We start from the raw sequence: 17,602 nt of genomic DNA, 5'->3' as shown, positions 1-17,602 counted from the left end.
CCCTAGCAGGGCAAGCTTCCCGGCCAGATGAAGGGCGTGGCTATTGGAAGCCTAGTCTCCATAGGAGACACATGCTTCCTCCATGCACATGCTGTCTACCCTGGCTCTTTCTGCTCTTTCTCTTTCTCCTTGCTGTTTCTCCTTCTCCCCCCCACCCCCATCATCTTGTTCAGCGGTGGCCAGGGCTATTTGCCCCTCGCTGATACCGAATCAGCCGGGTGATCTGGTCGGTCGAGGCAGTATGCAACACCCAGCGCCCTCCTAGCACCTCTAATCACATACCCTCTCTCTCTCCCCTCTCTCTCCCCTCTCTTTCTTAAATGACACCTTGGGCTTTGCTCGGTTTCTCCATTTCCTATCTCTCTCTCTCTCTTCTTTACCTATATCACTCTATCATCCCCTGCTTCTCCCCATCTCTGCTCTCTGCTCTCTCTCTCTCTCTCTCTCTCTCTCTCTCTCTCTCTCTCTCTCTCTCTCTCGCTCTCTCTCTCTCTCTCTCTCTCTCTCTCTCTCTCTCTCTCTCTCTCTCTCGGGCTCCTATGGGAAGAGAGCAGCCAGAGCACAAGGTAATGGGATCAATTTCCATTCCAGGTTAAATTTGCAGTCCATTTCGCTGGAACTTAACACTTTACCACCTATTAGGAACAGCCAGGGCTCAATTTACCACCTTCCCCTGGAGACACGGTCCAGAGATTCAGCGGCCGTGCTTAACATTCTGGAGGTGCATGGTGTTGGTGGTGGAGCTAGACCGGACCTCTGCCTTTGGCTTGCGGCTGACCCCGGAGGTGAACGCGTATGACATGATAAACACACAGGAAGAACAAGTGAACTTCTAATCCATGACGCGGGGCAGAAGAAACTGCATTTCGCTTTATGGGGGGATTTATTTTTCTAAAAGCGAAAAACAATTCCCGATCAGAAGGCTTTCTGTGTAAAACTACCACGCTGGGGCTTTTTTTTTGCTTTCCCTGTAGAAAATGACTGAAGCTACAACAAAGTGGGGCAGAGAGCGGGAAAGAGAGCGGTCAAAGGAAGACAAAAGTCAAAGTGGCAGGGAAAAGGCTGGTGTTGAAATAACGACGGGACACGAAACACAAGAACGAGGTGCGATTCACATCAGATTTCTGAGACGATGCAATGTCTTTTGGGGGGAAGGAGCCGCAGGAGGTGGGGGGGGGGGGGGAGCTTGGGGGGGGAGCTTGAATGGAGCTTTCAAGTCCGTTCATGTGGCGAGGCAAACAAGTTCTCTGTTTTCTTCCTTTGATAAACAACGTGGAAAATATGCATTCTATCATTTTTCTGATTGTGGTTGGCATAAAAGGTCAAAATCTGCGAATATTGCGGCTCAGTGTACTACATTTGACATATTCAATTGGAAAAGTTTGAATTTGTGTTATATCTGTTTGGAGACAAGACTAACAAGACTAATGCTATAGACAATGAAATTGAGAAAGATATTTAGCAAAGCCGTTCAGTTAAACTATTTATCAATCAACCAATAGGACAGAGAGAGAGAGACAGAGAGAGACATGGACGGAAACAGAGACAGAGACAGAGACAGAGACAGAGACAGAGACAGAGACAGAGACAGAGACAGAGACAGAGAAAGAGACAGAGACATGGACTCAACAGAGACAGAGAGACAAAGACAGAGAGAGAGACTGAGAAAGAGAGAGAGAAAGAGACAGGGAAACAACTAGAGGATGGAGAGGGCGGGAAGGAAGAGACGGGCTGGTGCACAAGTTAATGGTGGAGAAAAATAAATAGACCGCATCAAGTCATTCGCAGTCTTGGAAGAGCCATCCAGAAAATAGGGGCTTAAACCCTTTTATTTGCGGAACTATCTGTTGGCCGCACTCAGTAAGCAACGGTTACACTAAAAGCACAGAGAATTGCAGGGTGGCCAGGCACGGAAATCAAATTAAAGCGCACGCTCTCACAGTGACAAAATGTACTAAAGTGTGAATTTCAAACAGACACACAGCAAGGGGCTGGCGAAGAAGAAAGGCAGGGACAAGAAAGTCACATGTCTCTTGCACTCAACGAGTGCTGAGAGCACACTCTGCTAAACACACTCTAATTCTGGCCATTTTGGGGGAGAAAAGACCCAGAAGGGGCCGTCGTCCTCTCGTGAAACAAAATATTCCATAAAACACACACACAGAAAAAAGAAAACAGAAATAAATGAAAAAAGGATGATTTGGGCGTATGCAAATGTCAGGGCTAATCAGCGCCTCCTTGTTCCGAGCGACGGAGCCCGCTGAGTGCATTCACCGCGGTCTTCCACTCAGGTGGTTTAAGAGCGAATAAAGACGAAAAAACACCGAAAACACATAGGCGCAGAGAGGCCGCTGTCCGTTGAACTAACGAGCCCCGGGACGGCTCCACCGTCACAGCCGCCGCCATGGCTGAGGTCGGGTTGGAGAGGACAACAACAAAACCCCCCAAAAAAAAGGAGATGAAAGAAGCTAATTGTTGTGAGGCCTTTTTCGGGTCCCCGTGCCTTGAACACCATCTGGCCGAGGTGCGGAGGCTGATAATAACGGCCGCGCGTATCCCCCCCCCCACCCCCGACATCAACACTTCCCTCTACCCTCTGACTCACCACGCTGTGTGTCACCCGTCTAGGTGTTTGTTTGTCAGCGAGGCAGGAGGCCGCGCCCCCGTCTCTGTGTCTCACCCGCATAGTGGCCCTCGTTGTCGTGGGCGTCTCAACACACAACGGGGTGACGGCGAGGAAGGAGGAAATAAAAGTGATCGGAGAGGAGATGGAACGAAAGGATGAAAGCAAAACTTCTCATTACTTTCTCATCAAAACCCAACGCACCTTCCCCCCAACCCATCTCCATCTGGAGAGAGAGAGAGAGAGAGAGAGAGAGAGAGAGAGAGGAGAGAGAGAGCGAGAGAGAGAGAGAGAGAGAGAGAGAGAGAGGAGAGAGAGAGAGAGCCAGAGGAGAGAGAGAGGAGAGAGAGAGAGGGAGAGAGAGAGGGAGAGAGGAGAGAGGAGAGAGAGAGAGAGAGAGCCAGAGAGAGAGAGGAGAAGAGAGAGAGGCCAGAGAGAGAGAGCGAGAGAGAGAGAGAGAGAGAGAGAAAGAACATAAATCCTTTAGCGGGTGCTGGGAATGTGCGGCGGCCTGCTCTAAATAGGCCCACAGGCCCGGCTGATGAGATGAACCCCTGTTACTCTGGCGATGCCGTGTGACTGCCAGGTTAGTTTTATTGACCGCGCGGTAACAGGGCTCAATATCCTAAGCACGAGCACAAATCTCAACAAGGAATAACATAACGGCTCCTCCGCTGGAAATCCATACTTTGCTTTGCTTTTTTTCCCCAATAGGTGCACTAGTTCTAAAACACCAAATGCTTGACTGGATATAAAGGTAATAAGAATATGACTGCAATATCTTCCCCTGGATGGTAGATCTTCCTGACGGTATAGAGTCATAAGACATGGCAATGAAAGCCACCCTCCGAGGGGGAGATTACCGGGGTCTATCTCGCACCGGGGCGCAGTCAACGAGCTCCCCTGACAAGTATATTGGTATTCCAAGCGGCGGACAGATTAATACCTGGCCCAATCTTGACACCGTAATTGAATAATTTAAATGTGACATTTACATAGAAATAATAAGTATTTTTTATTTATTTTTCTACCATCATTATGGCTTGACATTTCAACGTGTTCTTTCAAAGTGATCATCACATTACCATAGGCTGTTAACAAAACGACAGCATCCTACCGATTCAAACTTTTCTGAACGCTGAAGCGCGGACATCAGGCTCAGGCCCCCCCCCCCCCCCCAGTCCCCCCCCCGCCCCTGAACAGCCGCCGTGAGCAACAAATAACCCTCTGTTGTATCTCCCTGTCCTGGAGGGGGGCTTGAAATGGTGCACTCAGCCCCTGGGCCGCCAGGAACATTAGTCCTGGATGAAAGGAAACAAATTGGCCACGTCTGGAGTATAGGCACTTTACTGTAAGACAAGTATGTCTCCGCGCGCCTCTGTGTGTGTGTGTGTGTGTATGTGCATGCATGTGTGTGTGTGTGTGTATGAGAGAGAGCGATGAGCGCGCGTACGCATAAAACATGTATGTAAAAATAAGTGTGTGCGGCGCAACGCCTCTGTGAAGCGCTGCCATCTCGCCGAATCGCGCGGCCGCGCACAGAAGAATGATTGCGCTTATCAGATGTTCCTCCAGCGAACGGGGCGAACGCTCCGTTTCGACAAGCCTTTTTATTTCATTATTCCCCCCCCCCACCACCACCACCACCTCCCCCTTCCCCTACCCTCCTGGCTTCCACATCGATTAAGAGCAGAACAGAAGCTAGGCCCCTAGAATGGTATCTCTCAGCTCATCCAGCTGCGGGAGAGCGGAGGGGGGGGGGGGGTTCTGCGCTGCAGATCTCCCGAGTGATTGGTCGTTATCTCATCAAGATGGGGCAGCGTTCAGGCTTCATAGACAGGGAAGCAGGGGTGGGGTGGTGTGTGGGGGGGGGGGGGGGGAGGTTGAGAGTAACAACGGAGTTTGGGGGGGGGGGAGGAGGAGGAAGAATAGAGAGCTTTCTCCTCCTGGTTGGAGACTATCGCTAAGGGTAGACATGAGGGCATTGTGGACATTGTGTGATGACATGAGATGCTAGGTCCCGGGCGCTTTGTGTTAGGCCGGGGAACGTCGTCCTGTGACAAGTGTAGAGATTAGATTTACATTTACAGTGTGCGTGTGTGTGGTGTGTGTGTGTGTGTGTGTGTGTGTGTGTGTGTGTGTGTGTGTGTGTGTGTGTGTGTGTGTGTGTGTAAAGTGTCCCATTCCAGACTGACATTGTCATTAGTTGTTAATCCACTACTGTGTTATTGAATTGGCTCAGTATAGCCTGAGTGTGTGTGTGCGTGCGCAAGTGCATGTGTGTGTTTAGTGAGGTGCATTTGTTTGCCTCATTCCAGTCTATATCTGCGATGGCGACTGCTATTGAGGTAATGACATGGGTTTTACACTTCATTTTCATATCCTACGCGAGCCGTAATGATAGCTTTTCATAACCGACAATCAAAGCTCCATCACCCTGCTAGAGTGCTGTCACGGAGCAATTCTCTGGAGAAAGAGTGGGAGAGAGAGAGATATGATAAAGAGGGAGAAAGAGAGATAATGATAAAGAGCAAAGAGGGGGAGAAAGATAGAGGCAGAAAGAGAGACAGAGAGAGTAGGTTGGAAAATAAAGAGGGCTATCATTGTGTGTGTGCGTGTGCGTGCGTGTGTGTGTGCGTGTGTGCGTGTGTGTCATGCCAAGGTTTTCCATTCTGGCCCGGTGATAGTCATCACCATGCAACAAGTCTGGCCTTGGGCTTTGAAACATGTACACAGGTTTGAGTTATAACACTTTAAGATGGCATACCTAGACCTGGACGCTGCACTCCACATACAATAAACGCACACACACATACAGACACACACACCCACTTACACTCAGGAACGCATAAAGGCACACAGATGCATACAAGCCAATTGACCTCTGCTAGTTGTTTATCCAGCCATTCACACACTAAGGCAATAACATACACACACACACACACACACAAACACCAAGGTCCATACACCCATACACACCAGGGCACATAGATACACACACACACACACACACACACACACACACACACACACACACACACACACACACACACACACACACACACACCACACCACACCACACACCCAAGGCAGGACACTATACCTGGGTTGAGTAGGGCAGGAGTTATGGAACCATCGGTGGTGTTCCCCCCTCACTCCATCAAAGTCCCTCCTTTAACTGGCTCGTGGGCGGCGGCGTGATTACGAGGGGAGGCCAGGGACGAGGGGAGGATGATGGGGATCTGGCGGAGCCTGGGTGTAAATGGGCCCGCATTCGAGACCCCAGAAATCGAGGCCCCATAGCTGGGGCCGGGCCCGGGGGCATGGCCGAGCCTGCCATGGAGCCTGATGGACCTCCTCTAATGGTGTAGCGCACAAGATGGAGTGGACACCCACCCACACCGCCCAGAGAGACAGCGGAGAGGCAGAGGGAGAGGGGGAGGGAGAGGAGGGCGGGAGACAAGAGAGATATGGAAGGGGAGGGATGGAGGCTGAGGGCGATGTATAGAGACAGACGGATTGAGGGGAGGGGGGGAGAGAGAGAAATGGAGGGCGAGGGGGGTTGCCAATGGATGAGGATGATGCATGGCGAGTCTTCAGACAATCAAGGGAGATCGAGCCATTGCTCGTCTTGGTTCATGATTGACGGTGAAACTGTCCAAGGCTGCTCTACTTAGGAAACGTCCAAATGCCTGCAAGTGCTGAAAGATACATCAACAAATGTCAGACCACTATCTCAAATAAAAATAAAAATAAAAGAAACCACGCTCCACAAAAAAGACTGCAAAGACTACAAAAGCCTATTGAAAGGGTAGAACGAATCCAATGTAAATCCCAATCAAAATCCCACAATCTCAGTCTTCCGAGATTGTGTATGGCAGGGAAACACAGAAGGTAACCTTTCCTACCCATCGAAATAAGGAAGGCATGTTTTCTCCAGACAGCGTTGTTATCAAAGAGCTGATCAGTGTAGGGGCGCCTGAAAGCACCCACATTCAATTGCACATCAAATGGCTGACGGGGTTGGGGGGGATCAAGGGTGAAGGTGAGGGACCTTCCCTGGTCTCTCTCTGGTGTTTAGTTGAAACAGACATTGGACAACAGAACCGGCTGACAGGCTGAAGAGAACAGAGGCAGACAATGGGGGAATGAGTCGAGCGAAAAATCAATCTTTCATTTAGTTTCAACCCAAATGCTGTATGGTGATTGGGGTCAGGCTGAAAGCTGGCGCCAACGTCAGGTACACACATACACATGTATATACACACACACACACACACACACACACACATACACGTACACACACCCCGCCACACACACACACACACACACACACACACACAGGCACACACACACGCACACACCAAAACACACACACTCACAAACACACACACGTCCAAACACACGCACGTTGGTCTCTTTGTGTCTTGTGATAAGGGTGGTAGATTGAGGCAAAAAGGAGGTCGCCATCTTTCCTTCACCAGCCATCCCTCAGCCTCACAGCCCCCCCAGATGGCTCCGCTTCAACTTGTCATTTGTCGCGACAAACAACGGCGAAAAAAAATAAAGAAAAAGAGACTACAAACAGCCGGCATGTGACGCACACAGAGACGCCAGCCGCGGCGTAAATCAAATGGCAGCGCTCGACTTTGCGAAACGGGCGGTGGCGTTGGTGGTGGCATTTCCTGGGACACCTACTTAGGAGATATATGAGGGCCCAACCTGGAGCTATGGCCGTCGAATAAGGGGCTTAAATCACAGGCATACCCCTGACATGGCCGTCCTTTTAGTTGGGGCGCAGGAGACGTCTAGATGTTCTCCTTCACTCAGAGTTATAGAGCCCGACTGAATGAGAGCTTCCTGGACGCCAGAGCCAGGAGAGAGGTGGGGGACAGGGGGGGGGGGGACGGGGACGGGGGGGGCGCAGGGGACGAGACATCTATAATTCAGCAAGCGGTTGAAGGAAGTCGGTGACAAATATTGCTCCGGATCGACCATGAATAATTAAAACACAGGAAGAGTGGCAAACGTTTAAAGTCCTTGGAAAACATTTCTGGCCAAATTAGACGTCAAGGGGAGAATGAAAAAAAAGGGAAAATAAAGAAGAATAGAAACGCACAAAGAAGTGAAGTCTGTTAACCCGCCACTGGTTGACAATCGCTGGAGGGTTGGGGGGGGGGGGGGGGGGGGGGGGGGCTAGGGGTTGGGGGGCAGTAATAGCTGTGAAGCTCTGAGGAGATAGCACTACAGTGGGTGGAGACATTATGTTTGTGTGGTTTATCGCTAGGGCGTTGTTTACGCACATCTGTTCTGGGGGCTGTTTACATAGTGTTTGGGGAATAAGCAGTAGATGGGAGTTATGGAGAGGGGAGGGGCGGAAGGGGGCGGAGGGGCAATAACAATAATAGTGAAACCGCCGTGGAGTTATGGCTGAACGCGGGACGCGACGCCATCATTCTCCCTTTCTCTTTCTCCGGCACAACCCAGCAGTTTGAAAAAACGTCCTTGAGAAGACCACAATTTGCCATTCAATTTCCAACTGCATGCAATAAACAGCCTTTGATTGTCCCGGAACAACGCCCCCCCCCCCCTCCCCTGGCACCGCACAAACTCAATCTAGCGCGCTTCCTCCCCGGACAAAAGAGCAGGCGTTACAATGGGCCATCAAACAAAGACCCCTCCATCACCTTGAGACGGACAATGCCGAACCCTATGGGTCACATGACTGTCAACAATTATCCCTTCTAGACCGGCCCAATGTTATCACAGATAGGGTGCTGGAGTGACTGTCCATTCACACCGCAGTGCATTGTCTTCCAGGGGAATCCATCAAGCGCTCTGGTAGTTATTCAATCAATGCTTTACTAAAGCCAAAGCCTATAAAAAATTACCCTTTTCCAAACCAAGTAACCACAACATATTTTTAAAAAAGCAATATACTTTATGGTACACTAGTAGCTTCTATCTACTTGCTGCTTTTTAGTGAAGATTCACACTTGAATTAATCAAATAAGACAACGACAGAGACAGCTGATCCGCACAGTGTGTGACTTGTTGTTGCCGTGACGGCAATGCACGCACCGCGTTTCGAATACAGCGATCTATTGTAGCCATATTTACTCCATATTTGCCGTGGCAGACCACGCGTCCATGCCTCGGAAAATAAAACTCGGCCCATATCACATTAGGGAGGCTGCGGTAAAAAAGACGGACAGCCACCTTGTTGTGGGAGAGAGGAATGGAACGGCGCCATCGCGATCCTGCGCGGGTCTCTAATAGAGATGCTTTAAGCGAGGGCTGAGCCCTGATTACCTCTGCCTCCCGTGTGTTTAATAGCACTCAGCGCAACAGAACGACAAACCAAAACAAACAGATGAGACTACTCCCACATGGTGCCGGAGCGCAGATGGAGTCAACTTCTAGATGGGGACATGGGAGCTGGCAGAGGCCTGGGTGTACAGCAGGTGTTGGAAGCCGGCAGGGACCGCATGCAGGGACCATTGGACGTGCCCAATGGGGCGTCAGAGAGTGGCGTTCAGGAGCACACAGCAGAACGTCTCTTGGACCCTGTGAACAGTGATCAACTACGGACCGATGGCTGTATTTTTTATGGTAATGGTTTTTTCTTGTGGACCACATGCGATCCTCGCACGGATATGAAAATCATTGGAAGCCGTTTTTCTAAACCGTCTTCATACAAGAGGAAGAGGGAAAATATAAAAAGAACCGAAAAATAGATACACTTTTGCATTAGCACTCATCCACTTGTTCCGGGCGTTTTTCGGTGCTAACTCAGCGGTGGTTGACCCTGGGTTCTGACATACTCTGAGTGCAGAGTTTAGACATTGTTTGGGGGCCAGTTTACTGCCTTGGCAGTCTGGGCAGCAAATGGATTCTCTGTGTGAGACGGCCTTTCAATCTTCCTGCTGGAACGCCGCTCTCTCGGGCCCCCCCCCGGTGTGATCCTGGGAGGCCCCGGCTGATAATACATTGACCTCTCTGCCGCTGTGCTTCCGAGGCACGGCGGGCTCTGGAGTGGTAAACAACTTCACCCTCAACCCGCGTTCAGTTCAGCGGCGTCCCGAAGCGACACTAAATTGTCTTTGACCAACGAGGAGGAGCAAACCGTTACAACGGTAAAGAGTCGAGCGCTTTGAAACTTAAGACCAGAACTATAACAGTGTGTCTGAGAGCGCAGGTGATGGGGATGGCTGTCCCCCCCTGCCCCCCCCAAGTACATTCTGTAAGCCCTTGAGAGACACAAATTGTCCCCCCGCCCAAAAGCCTTGGATTGAAAATAAAAGAGGCTAGCCTTTTTATGTTCACTAGAAAAGTAATGGAATGTCATAGAAAATAATGATCTAAGGCCCGAGCTTTCTTCTTCTTCATACGTCTGAATTAAATTGACTTGGCAGGTGTCGCAAAAGACGAAGAATGACGGCATCTTGCCTATTACGCTGCTCAGTCTGGGAATCACCCAACGAGAGGCGGCTAGGAATGGAGCACGCGGGTCGCTTCAAAGTGCGTCTTGTTGTCGGGCATTCGCACGAGCCTTCCGAGACTGGAAAAGGGTGAGGAAGGGCCGGCGAGGGGGAAGGGAGCGTGTCCTGGAGCTTGTCTATATCCGGGGTGATGTATCGCAGGGCCCTGTGAGCTTTAACCGTTCAATTAGGGAGCTCTGCCGAGGCCCGGCCTGTCACCGGGAGCGACCACCGGGAGAGCCGGACAAGATCAAGAGCCGCTTCCTCAAACACACCTCGGGAGCCAGGGCCATCCATCTCTCTGACTGGGGGCCGGCGGGGTGGCCAAGGGGCCAGCCACCGCCCGGTCTGAGCCTGGCTGCCCGGGAGGCTGAGCAGGTATGGGTGAGCGCCATCCATTCCTATCAGACCCCGCCATTGGAGTTGGAAAAAAAAGGGAAAGGAACAACCCTGACGACCTTCACGGGGAGGTGGAGGCAGGGATGGGTGCACCTTTAATAAGGAAGGAGGGGGCGGCGGTGCTGTTTTCATCAGCACTTCTCGGACACCAGGAAGAATTAGGCTGGGAAATGCTGAGGCTATAGGTTTGTTGTGTTCTGTGCGTTGGTATCCGGGTACGGCATGGGAATTTAGCTGGTTAATGTTGTGAGAAGGGCAATTTGTATCGTTAGAAAGCTCCAAAAAATGCCCATGCACTCGTGAAGCGGTCCCTGATGGCTGCAGTTGAGAAACAGTGTAAACGGTCAAATGTACGGTGCCACTTTGCGTTAAACTCTCTATTAATCTGCATTGCCGGTGAATTAGAGGAGGGTTGCTGGGCTATTACAAATATGACATTATTACACTGAGAGGCCGCGTGGTTACGGCGGTGACTGTGTGCGAGCGTTGATTTAAATTGCTCCCGATAAATCATCTGTTATAACTGTCACCACAGCTGCTAAGAAAACAGAAAATAATGAAAAAAGTCATGCATTTTAATTATACAATTCCTTTGACATTCAACATATAAGCCTGTATGTGAAAAATAATAATCCTGTGTCGGAGTACAAAATGTGTTTTCAAATGTGTCTTTTCAAATATTTGCTCTAATGCGTAAACGCCAAAAACTTCACGGAGCGCCATGAATCACAACAATCCTTGGCAATCAACACAGCATAGTTCCTTGTTCTACCTGACCCATCATCGGAGCGTGATTTCCCCAGAGACACAGGGCCTGCTTCGTGGCGCTCCCAAAACGAGTGGGCGCCACTCTACATGAGCAACGATCCGATCGCACCACCCTCTGCGTTCTGTGCCATCGGGTGATGTTGCTGTGTTTAAGAAACGCCAAACTTGGGAATCAATAACATGACACCGCTTCAAATTGACCGTCTATTTGAGAGAAGTGATCAGGTCCAATGGGTCAGACTTTACATTGATGAGTCAATGCCCCAACAGGTGTGAAGCCGCCCCCCGAGCCCCAGAGTCCAATCAGTCGGACTCAGGCCAGGTTGGGCTGCCTAAAACCTAAAACCCCAACCACACACACACTCAAAGCACATAACGCGCAAAAGCATGAACGTGAACTTCCAGGTCACTCTGGACCAGGGGTCACCAACAGTGCCCACAGTCCTCGCGGGCACCAGGGCGCCCACGAGGACCATATGAGGCGCCCGCAGGCCTGTTCTAAACATAGCACAACTCATTCTGGAACAACTTCCCACCTTTTTTAAGTCATTGTTGATAATTATTGTGAGAAGTCATGAACATGATCAGTGTCTTCACATAGATCATTAATCCTTAATAATAATATATAACTAAATTTGTTATTTCAGAAGAGTGTATCAAACTGGGTGCCGTTCGTATGACTCAGTACCAATGAAGTAGCTCTCAGGTTCAAAAAGGTTGGGGAGCCCTGCTCTGGACTCACCGGCACATTTGGTCCTGGCTCTGAGCGGGGGCCCGGGGGCCCCTGTCCCTCCCTCCAGGGGCCGAGTCAGCAGCACGCTGATCTCGTACTCGGTGTCAGGGTCCAGGTGGCCGATCTTGTGGGTGGTCTTGTCCACGGGCTGCAGGTCGTACATGGTGCCGGAGACCGTGCGGTACTCCACCTCTCGGTCGATGATGGGGCCGTCGCCGTTGATGGAGTTGGCGTTGAGCTGGATCCAGAGGTAGGTGGCCCCCACGGCCGTCAGCTGGGGGGGGGCGATGGGCACCGGTGGCTCTGGGGGGGTGGGGGGGGGGGGGGGGGGGGGGGGGGGGGCAGGAGTGGAACAGTTATTGCGTCGTCATGGACTGCGAAACCAGTTGGACTTTGATTCCTGGTTCATTCTGCACTCAGATCGTAACAGTGTTGAAATGACTGTGTAAGGTTCGAGTCTGGAAGTCTACGAGCTTCCTTCCAAAATTGCCCCCGTGAATAAAATCACTGAGAACACAATGTGGAATCTTTGAATGTATTTTGTAACGAGGAACACTGAGGATTTTGAAAAATGCTAGTCTTTGGGAAATTTGACTGCTTGAGATCAATTTTCTCACATAAACAACCAACCCCAGCCAAATCCCCTTGAAGTGTATGAACAATGTCTTTTCGTTTTCTAACCACACACCGTGCACCGAGGAAACCAACCAAAACCGAACCCCCTCAGATCAATAGGTCTTGCTCGGTAACCGGGCATGTCTTATCTTCCACAGTGAATTGCCTGAGTCATGTAATCAGTGGCGGTACAAAGGCGCCTGCTGCATTAGATAGAGGTGTGAATGAAGTCACCTGGACCCTGGGAAATGTACCGTCTTCCTTGAACAACATATTGATTTCAATCAGAGGATGACTACCCTAATGCCTTGGATAATTGTCAGAGGCCAATCTTTTTTTAGAGAGGTGGATCGATGAGCTACCTCACCATATTTGTCCGTGGAGGGTTGTTGTGTCGAGTGCACATCCGTAAGTGGGATGCATAGAGTTTGCATCAGGGGACACCCACAGCAAAATATAAATTGTAACTTTTCACTTACTGACAAGAAGTTGGGTTGTATGATTTCGTTACGTCGTTACTTGATCAGAAAGATGTGATTCACAAGCACTAATCTCAGTCAGTGTTGAGTACACTGACATCTTTGCTTGTAACCTTTCCTGCTGCTAGCACATCCGTGTTCACATATGCACGCTCTTCCTGCGTTAATTACGTTTTCGGAAATGTCACCGAAAGGTTATACACACTATTTTCATCCTACCATTATTTTTCATTTAAGAATGTACTTAAGGTATGATTATCTTTTGGGATTTTGACTCTATTTTAGAAATGTAATAAGGTGGGCCGGGTGTGAGGTATGCAGCAGATAATTATCTCATATAGCGCTCTTATATATCGAGAAGAGCACCTATTCTGTACCAAATCATAATTTCATTAAAACTCAGGCAACAGGCTACAGTGAATCAGCAAAGCTTCATCAAACTCCTACATTGTGCTTTGTGTTGAAGTGTGAAACCACAACATCTCCTGGCGCCACCAAAGGCCAGACCAGTCGGCGCTGTTGCCTCCGGCTAAGGAACTGCTTAGGAATCTGCACTCTTGTCGAGCCCCACAATGGTCTCTCCAGTCCCTGAGGCTTGGATGAGCAGCTCTAATGAGAGCGAATGTAACAGAATAATGCCATTATTCGCATGGCTGCCTCTGGTGGAGTTGTCATGGGGAGAGTCAGGGGGGGAAACACCCATCACCAGAAGAAGGAAGAAAAAGTAGGAGGCCGAGGTGCCCCACGCAGAGACTAGACCGGCAAAGCAGATGGTTACCTCAGGGTGACCGCAGAGACAGCGCCATAAACTCCCCCTAATCTGGGCTTCCAGCAACGCAGTGAAACATTGTGCAAAATAAAAAAAACAGCTAATCCAACAGGTCTTCCGCTGGCTCGCTGGTTAACTGCAAGCAGCTAGATGGGAAAAGGAGGATATTGGAACTAGGGGAGTCGACCCCGTAGGCCTGTTGTTAAGGTGGCGTTATTTAATATGGAGGATTGCTTGATTATCAATCCACTGTACTCAATAGAGGTGATAGTGGAGAGACTGGGTTTTAATCAGGATAAGTGAAAATATGTTCAGCCTCATGTGGACCCAAAAAGTATGTATGACCTCTTATTAAAATTGTATGAATGCTCAAAATGGTCATTTTGCTGGGGGTTGTTTTAGATGAATAAGTATATATTCATAAGTCGTGCAAAGGATGCATCTCACTAAGAAAATCATTTACCCCTCAAAAAAAAAAAAAAATCCTTTTGACTGATGAAAGGAGGAAAGTAAGCCAGGTTACGCCTCGTGCCCACTGCCTCCGTCAGTTGACTGATCCCCATTGACTTTGAATGGGGACGGACGTGCAATGCATTGTGGATCCGTTCGCTCCGTCTGAGCCTTCGGCTTCGTCAAAAAGTTGAACAATGTTCAACTTTTTCGGCAGCGATGAATCCGTCATCAAATCAGATCGCGTATGCAAATGTGTGCAATGTCTCGGGCTCTGACGACCCCGGAAAGCGCCCCCATCCGTCAACCAAGCCTTCTGATGTCCTTTGACTGACGGTGCAGTGGGCATGAGGCATAAGTCTTGTCGAAAATGTGCTTTTGTTAAAGAAAAGTATTCAAGTCGGAAAAGGTTTTCCAGATAATTGGCAGACTGCCCGTCATCACACAGTGTCCACGACGGAGCCTGCTGTGATACACGGGACCAAATGGTCACTTTTGCGCCACACAGATTTCAGCTGGTGACTCAAACCTGTTGACAGGGTCAGGAAGTACGGTGACGCCAGGCAGGGACAAGTCAGCGATTATTATAAAGTGCTAAGTTCTGCTGCCTGTTGTGTTACACTGCAGGACCAATGTAATGAGCCAAGAAAAATAAAGACATTCTCCAGGCCTCTTGTCAATCCTGTTACATGTACTGGTTTATTCAGTTCAGATATATATTGTACGGATGGCTGCCGCAATTTTGTCTAAATATCCCTTCAGTGTCGTTGTGTAGTATATAAGAGAATAAGCAGGATGATGCATCGTGGCAATTTTGCCTGATTCAACTTAGCTCACTTTTGTTCAAGCTACTGCGAGAGCAAAAGGAAAATGTCAGCTTAGTACCAAAACAAATTACTCCTGTGTTCAACTACCATAGCATAAGAACTCAAAATATCCCATTTCTGTTGGGAAATACACACAAGCGCCACGAGAAACACAGAGCGACACTAAACAACTCCTTACCAACTGTTTATACCGCGCAGAGGCATTTCACGTTGCATTTGATCCATTCATTTTATTTATCACTAAGAATTAAGAAGGGGGAGGGGGAGCGACGGAGCCACACACAGGGGTCACGCAGCAGCTGTTGTCACGACGATGACCAGGAACCCAGAAGGACTGGCAACAGCTGTGCCCTATTCTACCCTCAGCACCTGCTTGACGGTCAGGGACGCGTGTGCAAATAACGCCCATACTAATGCATGTTCCCCCACACACACACACACACACACACACACACACACACACACACACACACACACACACACACACACACACACACACACACACACACACACACACACACACACACACACACACACACACACACACACACACACACACACACACACACAATTTGCTACCGGACCAAGAATTGACCCTGCGGACCCAAACACATTAGCACATAAAAACAGACTTGCTAAGAAACACTTGTGAACGTATGCGTGCGAGTTCCCGTCCTGCCGTCGCGCCTCGGCCTTGAGACAAAGACGCGACACTGTGTTTTGCTGTTAGCAACGTGTTGGCGCGGGCTCGTAGTGCAGCAGACCTCTATTATGGTACAAGCACATCTGCCCGGTGTCTCTCGCTAGCATGCCAGGGGTTCTCATCGTGTCGCTGGCTCTCCTAATTGGACCGGCGCGAGGGCGTTATCGATCAGACCTCGGTACGAGCGGGGAGCAACGGCTGAGGAAGACGCCGAGCAGAAACCATCAGGGCCGGCTTTTTTGATTTTTCATTTTCTGGCGACCTCGCTCGTTAGCGTTGACACCGCCGCCGCCGCCGCTGCGCACTAGCATCGGCGCACCCCAGCTAGCCGCATCCTGGCACTGTTCCTCCTGGCCAGGTGGATCTGGGAGGATACAGCTGGCAGGCTGTCAAATAGGGGGGCGGTTGAGCCACGTTTCATTATATGGGCCACCACTGGAGTGGGCGGGGGGGATTGTTGATCTCGCATGGGGGTTTCGAAAAAAGTGGGGGAAATTCAGGTGCCGCAGGAGGAAGTAGGTGTGGCATACTGCACACACAGGCAAATACATCTGACGGTGCGCTGGCACAAAAAGGGACAAGTGATTATCCGGGATAATCAAGCATTCACCCTCCTCATGGTGAAGTGATGGCTCTGATGGTAATGAGCACTGTGGGGCTGTGTGTGTGTGCGTCTGTGTGAGTGCGTGTGCGTCTGTGCGTGGTCGGGAGGACTGTATGAGGTACATAATCCAGTGAATAACTCTCACGGTCATTCATTTGAAAGAAAAAGCTCCCCAGTCATTCAAGGTGGTGGATGCAGGTTTCAGGGAGATTTACGAGGCGGTATCCTAGTCCATGGCGTGGGGGCTTGGTGGCGGGGGGGGGTGGGGCCGCAGGTAAGTGGTTGTTTTACGACGCAGAGAATAAGAGGGGATCTCACCCTCTGATGTGTTACACTTACGACCGGACTAAATGTTCATTTTCCGCACTCGATGTCACGCTTTTGCTGAAATTGCTGATGCGGAAAATCTCTGCAGAATTCAAAATACGACACGGAGGGGAGCCGAGATCTGATAAACGTCCTGGAATCTAGAGGGGGAAAAAATTGCCCGTACGTGAAAGTTTTATGATGGATACACTTTACGCTTTACTCGTTCGTCCCTGTAACACACACCCAAAAAACATGTCGAAAGCAGAAGTCTCTGAGACTATCGCTTGCATCAGCGAGGAAATGGGTACGTGTGTGTGTGTTTATGCGCGTGTGTGTGTACAGTACACAAGGAGAAGTGTATATTTGTGTTGGCGCTGCTGGGTTTATGCACAAGGGTAGTTCTGAGTGGCTTCCGTTGTGCCGGTAAATTTTGCTCAAGCATAACCACTGAAACCCGCTGATACACTCGGGTGGGAGAGAGAGAGACACCTTATCTATCACTCTATAACGTTCTCGCTCCCTTGCTCCCTCGCTCGCTCTCCCTATCGCTCTCTCCCTCGTTTCACTCGGCTGTGTCTGTGACTCTGCCGTTCTCGAAAAATGATTGACAGAGCTCGATCCGGACAGCCGGGATTAAACCTATCAATCACATAAGGCTAGAAGACAAAAAAAAAAGAGGAGAAAAGAAGGGGGCAGTAAATTCAATTGAGAGTGCAGGGGAGAAAATTGAGGTGAAGAAATATAGAAGGCCATTACCGGGCTACGGAGGCTATCGGAAAGTGAGGCCTTGCAGGATTTAGCTTCAGACGACTCCATAAATTCATATCAAATGACTGCGGCGG

At 49.9% G+C, this 17,602-nt stretch overlaps 1 protein-coding gene across 1 annotated transcript in view; it reads right to left on the bottom strand.

Moving 5' to 3' along the window:
• LOC130387241 (receptor-type tyrosine-protein phosphatase mu-like) overlaps window positions 1-17,602 on the bottom strand; it is a 126,554-nt gene that overhangs the window by 86,691 nt on the left and 22,261 nt on the right. Inside the window, exon 6 of the mRNA XM_056596255.1 lies at window positions 12,014-12,307. Within this exon, the coding sequence (XP_056452230.1) occupies window positions 12,014-12,307 (294 nt within the window). The remainder of the gene's footprint in view (window positions 1-12,013; window positions 12,308-17,602) is intronic.

Source organism: Gadus chalcogrammus, chromosome 8 (assembly GCF_026213295.1).
Source record: "Gadus chalcogrammus isolate NIFS_2021 chromosome 8, NIFS_Gcha_1.0, whole genome shotgun sequence".
Taxonomy (NCBI): domain Eukaryota; kingdom Metazoa; phylum Chordata; class Actinopteri; order Gadiformes; family Gadidae; genus Gadus; species Gadus chalcogrammus.
Note: the sequence above shows the minus strand (reverse complement) of the source record. Positions and strands in the feature narration are given on the sequence as shown.